The sequence below is a fragment of the mitochondrial genome of Vitis vinifera, assembly GCF_030704535.1.
Source record: "Vitis vinifera mitochondrion, complete genome".
NCBI classification, from domain to species: domain Eukaryota; kingdom Viridiplantae; phylum Streptophyta; class Magnoliopsida; order Vitales; family Vitaceae; genus Vitis; species Vitis vinifera.
In genome coordinates, this window is record NC_012119.1 from 275,001 (window position 1) to 290,000 (window position 15,000).

Below are 15,000 nucleotides of genomic sequence, written 5' to 3' on the forward strand. Positions count from 1 at the left end.
TCCCCGGGTGTACGTTGAAAGCTTCTATAGTAGAACTCATTCGAGAGGGCTTGGCGGTCTTAAGAATGGTTCGGGTGGGGGGTTCTCTTAAGAATAAAGAAGACGAATAGAATCTAATTCATGTTCATGCTAACAGAAGAGCGGATCCAATACCAAGACGACTTCTTTCTCAGGAAGTGCAGCAAATACTTGAGGAATTTTGGGATATCATGCCCCACGAGTGAGTTGCCAAGTGCCCCCTAGGAGGGCAGTCTACCACAAGATCGAGTTGGAGCCTGGAGCCAAACCCCCTTTTCTTACTTAGACTGGGGCTGGGTTTAGCAGATGGCCCCCCCAACTAGCATCTATTAGTTAAGGGGGTTGGTTAAGCTCAGGGTGGTCGTAGATCTTGAATCGGGGTTTTTCCGGAAAAGATGGATGCTCTGTGAATTTGTGGCTCAACCTTTAACATCGAGGACTACCCTGTTATTCCCCCTAGACCGCTAGACTGAATCATATGGTATTTAGTGAACACCAATCCACCTTGGTAAATGATGTTCCTTAAATACCATCTGACTCAAGGTTTAGCCCGGACAGGAGGGCCCATTTTTGTTCTAGACTGACATCATCATCTTTGTTTTTGTCTTAGGATTTGTTGAACATCATTCCATCCCGCAAGAAAGTTCCCCTTGAACCGTCCTGGGTCCGCCCATCTCGCCGACTGGTTCGTGTAGAAGAAGTTACACCCCCGAATTCTGAATCTCCCATTGTATATACTATGTCAGATGAACCCGAAATCCCGGTTCCGCCTGAACCAACCACTCACGACATTCTCAAGGCTCTGTTGGCCAAAAAGGAAAGCTTGAACCGAGCCATCAATAAGTCAGCTCCTTCTACTGCACCTCAAGCACCTCCGGTTCAGGTCTTTGATGATTGTGACCAATATGCTGAAGACTCTCCCGACCCAGGACAGCCTTTTTAACAGGCCACAGCCCCTCCTTCCCCTAAACCCAGAACTGAAATGGAAAAATTGTTGAAGGAATAAGGGGAGCAGCTAGCCAAGTTACAGGAAGAGTTGAAGAAAGTGAAGGGGTCTGGAGACCATGGGCTCAACATGAAGGGATTGACCATTTTTCCAGAGGTTTTTAATCCAGAAAAGTTCAAGATGCCTGACATAGACAAATACGATGGAACTGGCTGTCCTAAGACTCATCTGCAGCTGTTTTTCTCAAATGTAGGTTCTATGGGGCTCACTCAGAAGCAGATGGCCCAAATCTTTCCTAGAACTCTTAGTGGGGCCGCTGGGCGATGGTTCGCACAGATTGAGAAATCGACCCTTAAATCCTGGGATGACATCGCCAATGCTTTTGTGAAACAATATAATTATAACACCCAGATGGAAGTAACCAGGAGAAGGCTGGAGATGACTCGCCAGCGACCAAATGAAAGATTCACTGATTTCCTGGCCCGTTGGAAGGGCAAAGCTGCCCAAGTGATCGATCTCCCCCCAGAAAAGGAACAAGTTCGGATAATGAGAAATAACATGAGTAGGCAATACCATGACTCTCTCTATTTCCAAGGGATGACCACTTATGACTCTTTGATTGAAGCAGCCACTCGTATTGAAGATGCTATCTACAATGGGACTCATGGATCACAGGTCAAAGAGGCAGATCCAAAAGGAAAGAAGATAGCTTTTTGTTGGGGGGAACAAGCAAGAACAGTGAAGTCAATGTCTTGTCTGACGGAAAGCCAAAGACACCCAGGACTTTCACTCCGTTAGGCATAACTCTCAGCCGCGCCTTGAAAAAGCTTCAGAAGCATGGTGTACTCACGCCTCTTCCCCCATCTCCGCCACCAGATCCTCTTCCTCCTAGGTACAAAGCCAATGCCTACTGCAAGTACCATCAGACAAATGGCCAAAATACTGACCGGTGTTTAAGGGTGTTTAAGACATCCAAGACCTTATTGATTCAGGGAAAATTGAGCCACCAAGGGCAAACCAACCGTCCCAATGTAACTACCAATCCCCTACCCGATCTACGACCACCCTCCTCCTGCCAATATAAACATGATCGAGCCGACATTGTCGAGTTGGGATCCGTCCCTCCAACTCACGCCAGCCGGAGAAAGGGGGGAAACTTATGGTAGAGACATGACTGGAATCCGGGAGACTTACGAGATGGAGCCCCCACCTCGAGTTCACATGCTCCGGTGGGATTCTTTCTACGACAATCTCCCAACCCCTGAACAACCCCTCCAATTACTCCCTGAAAGCCCAGCAAGTGATGAATCCTTTACCCTCGCTCATATTCCTCAACCCTTTGATTTGATGAAAGCCCTAGTTGCTCGGACCCTACAGACCTAAAACCCCTCCCCGCATCTTTGTGGATGGACTCTGACGAGCTGGATCAATACGGCACCAATGATGATATGGATTTTGTCATACATGAGGAGGCCCAACACATGACCCGTGGGGGAAAAGTCTTTTAGCCTGCACATCTGAGATCTGATAACCCAACGGCCGAGACTGAGGCCCAAAAGGAATCCCAGGTGACGGAAGAAGATAATGAAGTAATTAAGCAATTGAAGAAGACTCAGGCGAACATTTCCATATGGGGCCTGCTCATGGCATCTAAGAGCCACCGTGATCCTGTCCTTAGAATGCAGGGTCAAACACATGTGTCATTGGACACTTCACCATCTCAGCTAGTCCAGAGAATTTCCCACATCCGGATGGCAAATACTATCACTTTCACGGATAAGGATCTGCCGAAGGAAGGAATGAACCATAACAAAGCCTTACACATTACAGTGATCACTACAGGGAAAAGAGTGCCAATGGTTCTGGTTGACAATGGATCGGCCCTGAACGTGTGCCCATTCAGAACTGCCACTTGCTTAGGATATCAGCAAAAATCTTTCGCAGTCTTAGGGCAGGCCATTAGAGCATATGACAACACAAGGCGGGAGGTAATGGGCATCCCGGCCTTAGAATTCACTGCAGGGCCGGTCCTGTTTAAGGAAAAATTCCAGGTACTATACATCCCGGTGATCTACGACCACCCTGCTACTTGGAAGGCCGTGGATTCATGCCATAGAAGCGGTCCCCTCTACTTTGCATCAGAAAGTCAAGTTCATACAGGGGAATCATGTCATTTCTTTCTTTGGAGATCCAGAAGAGCCAGTGCTGGACCCTATCAAGTGCTAGAAATTCAGCACGATGATAACTTAGAGTTGGCAGGATTCCAGTTCGAGCAAGTGCAGGTCATTGAGTTGGCAGAACCAGTCCTGATCTTCGACCACCCTGCCTGATTTTAGTGAAAATTTCTTTGTCAGGGAAATGTTCCGATCAATGCGCCACTTCCCCGGATCAGGACTCGGCCGGCGTCACCAAGAAATCGTGGAGCCAATTCATGTCCAGGCAATTGAGCCACCTTTTGGGTTGGGGTATATACCTACGGAAGAAGATCTCCAAAAATTGGAAGACAAGAAGAAGAAAAAGAAGAAGAAGAGGATAGCAAGAAAGCTGTAAAATATCTGAAGACTCTGAATGGGCGATTTGTAAAAGAAGGATAAAACTTTCCCTTTTTCGGTTTTCCGGAGCCATGGATCGATGCTAGCGGGAACCGCGTGCCGGGTTTTGAAATATTCTTTACAGATAAAGTAACCTGGGAGCTTGATGAGGGGAAAGCAAAAATGATCTACCAGTGGGAAGAATCAGGGATCTTGACCTGGTATCCAGAGAAGAAAGAAGAAAAGGCTGTTGAATCAGAGATTGAGGAAGAATACCAGCTTCAACTTATGTTTACCCAGGACGGTGCGGCAGGGGAACAAGGGATGGTGTCCATGATAATTGCGGACCCAGTGGCAAAAGACCCATCCACTCTCATCATCCCAGCCGATGGAGCACCACGCAATTGGTCTTCTCTTCCTCAGCGGAAGTCTGTCAGTGTTCTATCTGAACCAGTCTTAGTCAAGTCTGTTGAGTCCCTGTTTAATGTAACCTCTTCGGAGGATGGTCTGAAGTCTGTCCCAAATAATGATGTGTCTGTCCCGTCAGTGTCTGTTATCATTTCTGAAGTCGAGTCGGCCCTGGAGGCCAGAGAGTCTGTAATCAAGGAACTTGTGGTTTGCAATGAAATGAAATCTAGGTTGCTCGTAGATCTTAAGAGGGCTGGTTGAAACAATCAGAAGGAATTCGTAGGTGTTGCCCGTGTTTGGCCAGCTGGCAGCTAAACCAAGAAGAGAATGAAGAACTCGCAGATGCAGGAAGCTATTGAAGGCGTTCTAGTTTGTTCAATGTAGTCGAAGACCTAACAACCAACAAGACCTCTATAAGCCCTTAGTTGCCAAAGATCAGGAAGCTCTTTGTTATGAAGAAGCCACAAAGAAAGAAGAGGAGAATCAAGGTCTAAAGCATATATGGGTTGGCTACGGGCGGCCCCCTATAGCTATGACATTATGCGTGTGTAGATCCTTGACAACACAGAGGAAGCCCTACAGTAATGGGGTAAAGATGGCATAGCTTTGGCGATCATCACAAAGTTGTCCAACCGATCCAATTTTTTGAGATAATTTAGGAACCAACATAGCATCATTGAGATGAAGAACATTGCCAGAACGAGATGATAAAGAGATCGTACCAATGTCTGAGATAGAGAGTGGGGTGTGGTCACCGGTGAAGACGAAACTTTTGCCTTGGTACGGCGAGGATGAGACAAATGCAGCCGGATTGCTCGTCATATGATGGGTAGCCCCAGTGTAAATGTAAAAAAGCCATGGAGAATCTAGCTTGGAAGATGAATGCATAATACCCACATGATGAGTTGTTTGATGCGGAGCAAAACTCGAGTTGTAACGCTGTGGACATACGAGAGCCATGTGTCCAGAGAGAATCAAAAGTATACATACCAAAGTCAATCGTAGAGGAGAACCCAAGAGACTCCCATAGGATTGCTTCTGCTGCTGATAAGAAGACCGGTGCTTTAGGGTGGTCGAAGATCAGGCCACTTACTTGATGATTATTTTGAATATACTTCCCATAGATCTGTTGGGAAATTGTTGTCGCCATAGATCTTTGAACCGTTTCTGGGCACTGCACTTGAACCACTGATGCACGAACTGGTACTGTTGTTGTTAGTCACACAGTTACAGTTGCTGTGAGAGTAGCGTGGCAGGGAGCACACTTGACAGGAGATAGACACAGGCGGTAGAGAGAGAAAGAGGCAAGCCCCTAATTCAAAATATAGTGTGAGAGGCAAAAGAAAGAATTAGGACTTCAAAATGCATAGGTAATTTTATATGATCAGATCGCTTTATATCTTGTTACCAAAGCATCTTCAAAGTCTAACCCCTCTAATCCTATAAAGCAAGGGTGGTCGAAGATCAGGTGGAGAGAAGGACTGAACGACAAAAGGAAATACCTGTTTGTTTGCCTTGGAATAAATTGGTTTTATCAACTGCGAATCCCCATAGATCGTGAGGACCTTCACTTAAGTAAGTCTTCAGTACGCTTTGTTTTATCTACTACTTAGGTTTAGGTTAGGTTAGTTCATCTACGATTTTTCTTAAGAGAAGATACGACTGTACGACAGTTCCCGTTAGTAGACTCGCAGACTCGAGAAGTAGACAGCGAGTGAGCAGCAAGCTACCTTTCTTTTGATTCAATCGACCTTCGAAGGAGATTGAGATGGGGGGCTACCATTCTAGATTCGACCATAGACCAAACGGCTACTGTCTGAAGGGGACGGGGACCGCCGCCCGAAAAAGAAAGAAAAACGCTTCAATGCCATGATGCCCATGCCATACCATACCGAGGAGTGAGCTGGGCTCGAACGAAGTACACCGCCGACTCCACCTGCGGGCGGAAAAGGGGGGAAGGCCCCACTCCCGTATCATTCTCCAGCATGGGGGAATTCTGCGGTAGGTGCCGGCTATAAGTGAAGTAAGTTAAGCAAGCACCCGCAGCGAAGGGACACTGGGAAAGCCCAGCCGAACCAGTCCAGTGCCACAGATTGAATGCGTTGCTAGATCGAACCACGGACCAAAATTACATCCTACTATAGGAGGGCTTAAACTATTAGACATTAAAGGTTGGGGGTTGACTCACATCAAAAAAGAGGAGCGGCGAAGCAGAATTGTTTTGGGTTTTCCCTCGCCGCTACCGTATATCTCCTCGGTAAGATGCGATCCGAAAGGAACCGAATTCGAAACATTGGATATGCCAATAATTCGGGAGGGGGATTGGTTGTGCGTGCTGACCCCCCCTTTGCATTAGTTTCTGTCTTCTGCTTCTGTTGCTGTTGTTTGGGACGGTTACATGAGATCATCCAATCTCAATGTTGCGTGCGAAATGCATCTCATGATCCGCGTTGTACGAAATTGATCTCCGTCGGGAACAGCTTTTTTCTTCCTATGTTCGAGACCTTGCTTTCCGCTATGCTATATAGGTGTGCTACGATCGCATTGCATGAGAGAGGGCATCGTAAGTAGCATGCGGAGGAGCTAAGATACGCCCCATCTTACTAATAATAATGAAGGGCTGAAGAAACACACTCTTTTTTGGGTAGACCCTTTCCAAGCAGAACCAATTCCTTAGTGGCTCGCTAGCCGGCCATGGCTATCCTTTAGTTAGTGCTGGACCGCTTCACCGCTTCATTAAGTATGTCTTCCTGTAGCTGCCATTTACTTGACTAACCAACCTGAGCTATCGTAAGGTAACCATAGGTTGACTGCCGAAGGGTCTCGGTTCTTACCAAGCGAAGCGGTCTTTGGTTGCAGCGTGAAGGGAAGCAAGTGCTCATTGGTGGAAAGACCGGCAGCAACGACGGATCTCTCTTATTGGCAACAGCAACCGACCCCGAATCGATTAGGGTCCTTTTCCGCTGATCGACACTGATCGTTGCGCCGCTCGGCCGGCGCTTCTCCCCCTATCAGGTAAGGCGGTATCGATCGATTCCTCCGTCCCATTCATGGAAGGTACCCTTCACCCTTACTCTACCATTATTATAGGGGTATGGGATGAAGGAGTCTCCATTCCGAATCATATAAGGAACTGCTGGAGGAAGGAAAGTTGCATGCAATAGATCTGTAGGGGGGCTCTCGAAAGCTTCAGTCAAATCGGCCCTTCTCTAATCAAGTTGCGAGCCAAAAAAACAATCCTCACCCAGACAAAAAACGTGAGCGCCTAGCGATACGAAAGAAAACGGATGCGCTAACGCCCTTATTAGAGTAAAGGCGAGGCGCTCATTCCGTTGCTTGTTTGGCCTACTCTTGCCGGGGCTTTCTTGGTCCTACGCAGGTACTTGTGAATTCAAAGGAAAAAGAGAAGAAGAGAAGAGGGACACCCCGTTTGCTGCTCAAACCGTAGCAGGAAATGCTATTCGTACAGTAGTGGAAGCAGGGTACGCAACAGGCGAAAGTCGTGATAAAAGGTCCTGGTCTCGGAAGAGATGCAGCATGACGAGCCAGAAGTGGTATACTATTTAGTTTCGTACATGACGTAACCCCTATGCCCATTGGGAGGAGGGGTAGTTAGTTATCTCGGCATCGCGAAAAGCCCAAAAAAGCCGTTGAGCGCGCTTTAGAAAATCCAATCCTCGCTTTTTTGGCTTCTTGCTTGCCTGCTTGCTAGCTGTCACGGACTTAGCGATCTCAACGCGGTCCGTGCGGCACTTGTCTTGTGCTGGCCTGCTCGTCCAGCTTTAATGCAGCTAACTCAGCTTTGCCGCTCAAGGCATCAGCAACATTATTCAGTCTCCCGGAAAAAAAACCGTTTAAGCAATCTTCTAGACGGATAGCGACAGAGAACTCGTTAGTCAGTAAAGCCCACGGCAGGTGCTGCTGTTAGTAAAGCAAGTCATTTTTGCTCGGTACTCGGTTGATCAAAAGAAATTCCAGAAACCTTAATTTAATAGTTAAGGGAAAACTCTTTACTAGTTGGGGGCTAGCGCGCCCCTATATCTAAATTGTGTAAGCGTTTTCTTAGCAGCTAGCGCGCCCCTACTCTCTTCTTAAGCTTGCCCCCGTGCTGAAAAGCCATATCGCGCGAGTACGCGCGTCTATCACGTTTTTCAGCTTGACTTGATGAGCGAAGTAGGCTTTCTTTCAGAACCTTCAGAACTAGTCGTTAATATCCTTCCTAGCCTTCTGCTTTCAGACTTCGACGCTGTGAACTAACTCCTTGCCTTCTTGCCTTCCTAACTCTAGCGCTAGCAGCACCAACTGAACGAACCAACTGCTTCTGAAATTACTTTGCCGTTCATTATTAAAGGAATCCGAAGGTAACTCTGCAACCTTCACAGGGAGGACACGCAGAGGCCGATCCTCATCACTTGCGACCTCGCAAGGAGGTCTTAGGCAGAAAGAATTCGCTGAACAGGGGCAGTATAAAGATAGAGCTCCAGTAAAGGAACCAACCTTCAAACGGCCAAGCCTGTTTCGCCGCCCTATCCGGATCCTTGGGGTTCAACCCCTTGAGAACCGCGCGATCCCATAAAGCGATTGCAAACAGCTCCCAAATCATCCGATGGAAGGGAGTCCGGCCTACTAGGGCCTTATCACCTTTCACCGGAGATGAAGACCAGAAAGGACGCCAATTCAGTACCATAGGGATGGAAGGAAGTTCTTGCACATACCTTAAGAAAGGGTCCTTCACTAGGATACCGTACTTCTCCAAAACACTCTCGACGTCTGTCGACGGGTCGTCCACAATGCTACTAAACTGATAGTTGCTCTGTTTAGGAACAAGAATCAGCTTAGACACTGAGAACATGGATAGATACATTTTAACTAATCTGTCCGCCCGAACGTCATGACGACGAATTAGTCTTCTATGGAAGTTCGGTATCACTCGAGGTCTCTCGAGCGGGATATCGGATGCGGTAAGGATTCGTGTCGATCCCAACACCCGCCATAGGCGCGCATAAGCGACACACTACAGCATTTAACGTATAAAGCTGTGTTGAGCCAACTGGCTCGCTTAACCATATCCTTAAACCACCTTTTACAAACAAACAGGTATACCGCCACGCAGTACTCTTTTGTGAGACAACCAGAAAGAATCTGATCCACTTGCTTTCTCGCTTGACTTGAAAACTGGAAAAACTCGGCTGCTATCGGAAAGAAAACAAGGTTGGTCGTAGATCATGCAGGCTTTTTTTATAGATTCAGAGGTGAGTAAGGGGGGGTTTGCTTGCTGGCTAGCTCGTGCAATCTACGATCAATTCCTTCGCGTTAGTAAGCTAGCTTTGTAAGCTAAGCAAGCCTGGTTCTCCGGGCTTTCTCCCTTCTCGACCAGACGAAGGAGATATGAATTCAATTCAGGCGGGTAAGGGCTTGACCGTGTGTTCTCTCCTGGTCGGGTCGGAGGCGAAGACTGGCAAAGTTCATCATTCAGTGGTGGGGTGTTCATAGAAAAGAAGGCGTCGCCCAACGAGTGGCAGATTTGGATGGAGTCTCGCTTGGATGCTGGGGAGATCCATAGATCTGGATAGAGGCTCGCTCATCATATATAGAGGAAGAGTACGCGCGCGCGCGCGCTACGGCTTACGCAGTTGATCGGATCAAATAGCCCGTCGGGCAACCAACCAAACCCGGCACATTAACAACTTGGAGGTATGGCTGAGTGGCTTAAGGCATTGGTTTGCTAAATCGACATACAAGAAGATTGTATCATGGGTTCGAATCCCATTTCCTCCGGCACGGAAGTGGAGCGGGCGGGCGAAATTACGTGAGAGAAAGAACCTCTTGGTGGAGTCCCCCGGAGGACAGAATAGCACTACTTAGTGACTAGGAGCGGAGAGCCCGTTGCGCGTTGTTTTTGTTTGACCGGCCTATCTTCTTTCTATAAGCAAGCTCCCTCCGGCCGTCCAGGGACTGGACGGCTCTCGGTTCTTGAGCATGTTGGGAGATTAGGCGGCAGTTGAAAGAGCTGCTCGAAAGCTTGACGAACAAGCGAAAAAAGCCCTAACTCTTTTTTTAGTAAAGGGCTTTTCCCTTACTAGTCAAGTGGTAAGGTAGGGCGCTATTCGATGAAGAAAACAGACTTTAGGAAAGTGGTTCAGGTAGCTCAGCTGGTTAGAGCAAAGGACTGAAAATCCTTGTGTCAGTGGTTCGAATCCACTTCTAAGCGGGCGAAGGGTCCAAAGGACACGTAGCCGGGAGCGAGCCGGATTTTCAAATGAAAGTGAAAGAGGAAGCCAAAAAATGTGAGCGCTCCTGCACTATACGGAGCAAACGGAGGCCCGGGGGGCCGAAGCGCGTCAGGTTGTTTAAAGGCGTCGCCCTATCTTGCTGGAGGCAGATTTCTTTTTTTAAGCGGTTGAAACCTCGGATTGGTTCTCGCGTCCCTGTGCCCAAAAGGATGGGCGAGTTCGGTTTGAGTGTTCATCGATCGGGTGGATCTATATGCTCCGGGGGGTGAGACGAGGTGTAGCGCAGTCTGGTCAGCGCATCTGTTTTGGGTACAGAGGGCCATAGGTTCGAATCCTGTCACCTTGATGTGATGTTCAGTCAGCTAATACAAATGAATATCAATCGACCGTTAACTAAGTACGTACACCTGACTCGCCTAAAAATTGATCGTTGCTAATCAATCAATCATTCATTGACTGGTAGTCAAATAGGCAAGGTGAACTTCCCGGGACTCAACCAAACCGTCACAAGTAAGGGGAAATGCTGTTCAGCTAACGAAACTCGAACAATAAATTCAAGACTTTTCTTAAGGGTGGTCGTAGAGAAGGCAGATCGAAGATCAGAAGTGGTCGTAGATCAGCTTGCAGAGTTTTCTTTATCCGGCTGGGAGTTTACTATGCTCTTTCCCTTGCCTGTGGGACTGCTGCTGCCTGCCCTGCTTCCCATGCACCTACTTCTCATGCACTGACCCGGGGCCCCCTCTGGGGTTCTAAAGTTGGGAAGTTCCTGTGGGGAAAAAGGAAGAGAATTATGACTGGAAACATTGCGTTGAACGTAACTAGGCATTCTATACACTAATGCAGCTCCTTACCTTAAGCCGTTTCGCCCCTTTCTCAACAAGCTGTGATAAAGGGAAAATCTCTTCCTTATACAATGCCCCAAGGAGACTACTACCCAAGGTTTTTTTCCAGCCTAAAAGCCACTTTTGTGTCAGCCCTCTTCCCTCGTTAGCAGCCAAACTGAAAAGCCTACTCTTGCGGGTACAGGACAAGAGAATGAAAAGCGGAGGGGACAAGAGAATGAAAAGCGGGGGGGACAAGAGATTCGAAATTTCTTTAGTAGTATAGGATAGGGTTCAGGCTACTGGACAATCTTCCTCAGATTGAAATGAAAATAAAGAAAAAAGAGTGAAGCCTAGCACCGCTCCAGCTCCTGCACCAGCTTCTACTCGATTCTAATTTCCGCCCTAATATAATAGGTTGACTTTGACTTTTTGAATCCAATAAAGAGCCTCTCTTTCATTCCCAATCGACCGAGCGCTCCGAAGGGCATTGCTTACGCGCTTCAATCCATATAGCTTTGTATCTCAGAAAGTAGGGTTGATGTCTCCCTTACTGCATTGGTTAGATATGAGCATCCGACTCTTGCTGTCTTGACTTCTTGATAACTGTGTATTCAAATACCAATATCACACATACCCTGGAGACTGTTCCCACTCTGAGATACCAGCCTAAGCCTAGGTCAAGAGGGCGTTAAGCACCTCACTATACCGATCATGGCTTCTGCACCTAAACACATCCCTTCTCTTAGGGCTTAGGTAGGGGATGCCCAAAGCTAGCCTCATTCTCATATCTCTTTACCAAAGCTTAAGCTTCCCTGTTTCGCCCAGTTCCTCGAGAATCTAAAGAATCGTTTGACTTTGAATGCCGAAACCCGTCACTTTGAAAGCAAGGAAGAAACGAGCTTTTCACTCGCGAAAGAAGTCACCACTCGGGCAAGAGCACGGCTGGCTCCCTGGTAAGATGAAGGGTCTTCCCCAGAAGGAGAGATTAGTATTGGAAGGTGAAGATGAAGGAAGGGCTGAAACAAAGTCAAAACCATTAATTGGGGTAAAGAAATACAAGAAATCCGCGGGAATAGCTAATGTAGCCCCTATCTCTTAAAAAGAAGAGGATAGATAGGTCCACGAGTTGAGACAGAGAAGTTTTTACTAATCAAGTAGGACTTTACCCACGAGAGTCAGAGGCAGTATCAGCACCGAAGAAAGCAGGGATAGGTGCTGTCGCATTCGATCGAGAGCCGTATACCCAAAGGTCTCAGGTGGAAAGAGTGCCTAGAACAGACTTACCGAGACAAGAGCCTTCTTCAGTAATCAACCGAGCGAAAAGCCAGCCCTTTTATTAAAGGAGATAGGGCGTTAGCCTAAAATATCCTATAATATCTATATCCCTCTCTTTTAAAGCTTCCCCGGAATAAGGAAATCCCGATCTGCCACTTTAGCATTTTTCGTTTAAAAAGCCATTTCCCCTCATTTTGAACAGTGCTTAGCTTAGGTCGACTAACCGGACCCGGACCCCGGTGAGATAGCTTTCTTAAGGATTGGCTGTCCTACTTACCATGCTTTCCATGCCATGTGCTTCCTCCAATCCTGGAACTGGGGCTGCCCTATATAGTCAAGCACGTTCCTCAACAAGCTAATTAAGGGAAGTGGAGGTTGCTCGTAGATCAAGCTGGTCGGAACGAGAAGGGTGCTCGTACTACGATCTTAAGCAGGCTGATTGTAAATCCGCTTTTTCTCCGAGAGGTTGATGGTTTGAATAGGGGGTCGCATGAAGAGCTACAATCTTTTCCCAAAACCCTAAAAGCATCCGACTCAACTACGACTAATAGATAGGAACTCATCCCTAGAAGCTAAAGCCCAGAGCCTCAAAAGGGAAGACGAGCCCTTCAGGAACGTTGTAAACATCCGCGTTCCAACATTCGAAACCATCAAACCAAACGTTCTCTATGATGAGCTAGAAAGAAATCCCTTTCGCTCAATAAGGTATACGCAAATCGACACAAGATGTGTTACCAAAAAAGTTAGAATTTAGGGGTCTGCACTAGGTCACACGGCACGAAAAGGGTCTGACAACAGAAAACCTGTCTTCTAGAATGAGCTGGAGAGATCAATGTCTCGAAAAATAAAACATATTACAATCAACACAAGGCTATATAGGTAATAGAAAACCCACAAATCTGCAAATTACCTCTTCTGCACTTAGTCACTCGTCTGAATACCAAGAGCAGGGTGGTCGAAGATCAGATTAGGATCAGTTGTGAAGCCTCCCGTAGAACAAAACTCTCAGACTGAAGCACACTCCAGATGTGCCACAAAAATACCCAAGCTGATCCTTTTCGGCTTCAAAGAGCTTTAAATGTTCAAAAGGGAATGATGTCAAGGTCGATCAACTCAGAATCGAAGCCCTAGGACGATAACTCTATATCCAATCGTCAGTCTCAACATCCTAATTCCGAAGATTTTGGGCCCTTGAAACTAAGACACCGCACCCCCTTTCTAGTAAGGTAAACTAAACGTCACAAAAGATAATAGTTTTATGTTGAAATATCTTCAGGTGCATACAACAACCAAATCTTGCAGGATGAAAATAAAGGAATGGACGGCCAGTGGAAACTGAATCACACCAAAAAAAATCGTGGTCCACACTGAACAGGCCTACATCGATCAGGACCCCTGGGAAGTAGCTAATGAATATTTTAGGAAATTTCATAGCGCCTCAAAAATCACATGGAGACGTGCAGAAAGCATTCTCAGGGCGACAAGAACTTCATACATCGTGCACCGAAACGATGACGTCGGGGCAATTTGACACTCGACGTGTGTTTTCAAAAGGATTATGACTTGGGAGCCGGCAGACCCCAAAAACTAAGAAAGACGCCGAACCAGGTTCGGGTTCTACGAAAGTGTATGGTGCAATTCTAATTCATACAAGGAGGCGTTCCCTGAGCTATGGTCTCAGAAAGGTGAACAATCCGTACAGAAGGCATTCCTGGTTTTTCCTCCTAGGGAAAGACTTCCAACCATGGAAGATTCCAATTTAGAAAGGATAAAAATGGTGGAGGATTCCCTTACTATACAAGGGGTCCCGGCCGCAGCCCTGAACAATTGTACACTCGAGCTTTTACACGGAAGGAGATCACCATAAGGGGGGATCTCGATCCGTATCAGAAGTAAAGCCATCTTCAGTCTTGCATTATTTGGCGATAAACCAAGTCCCTTGGATCATCCGGTGGGATTACGGACTTAGAGTAGACCGCACGAGGGACAAAAAGAAAGTCTTTTTGGTCCGAAACTACTATTGTAGGTGGAAGTATGATAAGAGCAGTAAGATGGTATTCCTTAACAAGCGGCTAAGGACGGAACAGAACATGCAAGGCGATAGATTCTATGAGACTCTTCCTGAATGGGAACCCGTGAAGGAAAATCGCGAAGCTCCGCCGCCATCGGAGAACCCTCAACCATCAACCTCTCCAAAGAAAGGGCGACTCTTAAGATCTACGACCACCCTCTCCTCTTCTTCAAAAAGCGACGAAGGTATCCAAGATCAGATAACAAATCCGATCGACGGTCCTAGTCAGCAGCACGAGGACTTTCTTCAGATCGAAGGAGAGGAATCGATCAGCGTCTTACCCATAGAACCCTTACTATACAAAGGGCTGCTCGAAAGCTTTCAAGAAAAAAAGAAAAAAGATCTTTCGGCATTTCCAAGAGTGGGAGAAATCTTTCTTAAACGAACAGCCACTGGAGCCTATTGAGACTTTCTACGATCTTAATGATGACGATATCCTAGCGTGATTAGTTTCCAAGGAATATGAATCAGATGAACCTGAGGGCGTTTAGGAAGAAAGATAGTGGGGCCCACCAATTGGGACCCACCTCGCGGGACCCCTCTGTAATGAGAAGGGAGCTCACATTGCTGACTCAAAGAGGAATCTACTACAGCAGGAACAACCCAGAGGAAAAGACATGAAAGATGGTGGTGTGACTAGTAGTGTACTATTGAAATAAGTGGAAAGTTCAAAGTCAATGCACTCATGCTATCC

At 47.0% G+C, this 15,000-nt stretch overlaps 1 protein-coding gene, 3 non-coding genes and 1 pseudogene across 4 annotated transcripts in view, besides 1 other annotated feature; all 5 read left to right on the forward strand.

The window, feature by feature from the left end:
* The window catches only part of atp4 (ATPase subunit 4), a 597-nt gene extending 487 nt beyond the window's left edge, over nucleotides 1-110 (forward strand). Inside the window, exon 1 of the mRNA in view lies at nucleotides 1-110. This exon is cut by the window's left edge and continues 487 nt beyond it. Coding sequence (YP_002608365.1) covers nucleotides 1-110 — 110 coding nt within the window.
* Nucleotides 111-7,258: 7,148 nt separating this feature from the next.
* Nucleotides 7,259-7,511: a sequence feature (horizontally transferred from chloroplast DNA).
* Nucleotides 7,265-7,497, forward strand: rps11 (ribosomal protein S11; annotated as a pseudogene).
* A 2,082-nt stretch (nucleotides 7,512-9,593) lies between the features above and the next one.
* On the forward strand, nucleotides 9,594-9,681 carry tRNA-Ser (GCU). Its single transcript has one exon. It is a non-coding gene; the product is annotated as a tRNA-Ser (tRNA).
* Nucleotides 9,682-10,040: 359 nt separating this feature from the next.
* Nucleotides 10,041-10,114, forward strand: tRNA-Phe (GAA). Its single transcript has one exon. It is a non-coding gene; the product is annotated as a tRNA-Phe (tRNA).
* Nucleotides 10,115-10,407: 293 nt separating this feature from the next.
* Nucleotides 10,408-10,482, forward strand: tRNA-Pro (UGG). Its single transcript has one exon. It is a non-coding gene; the product is annotated as a tRNA-Pro (tRNA).
* The last annotated feature ends 4,518 nt before the right edge of the window (nucleotides 10,483-15,000 follow it).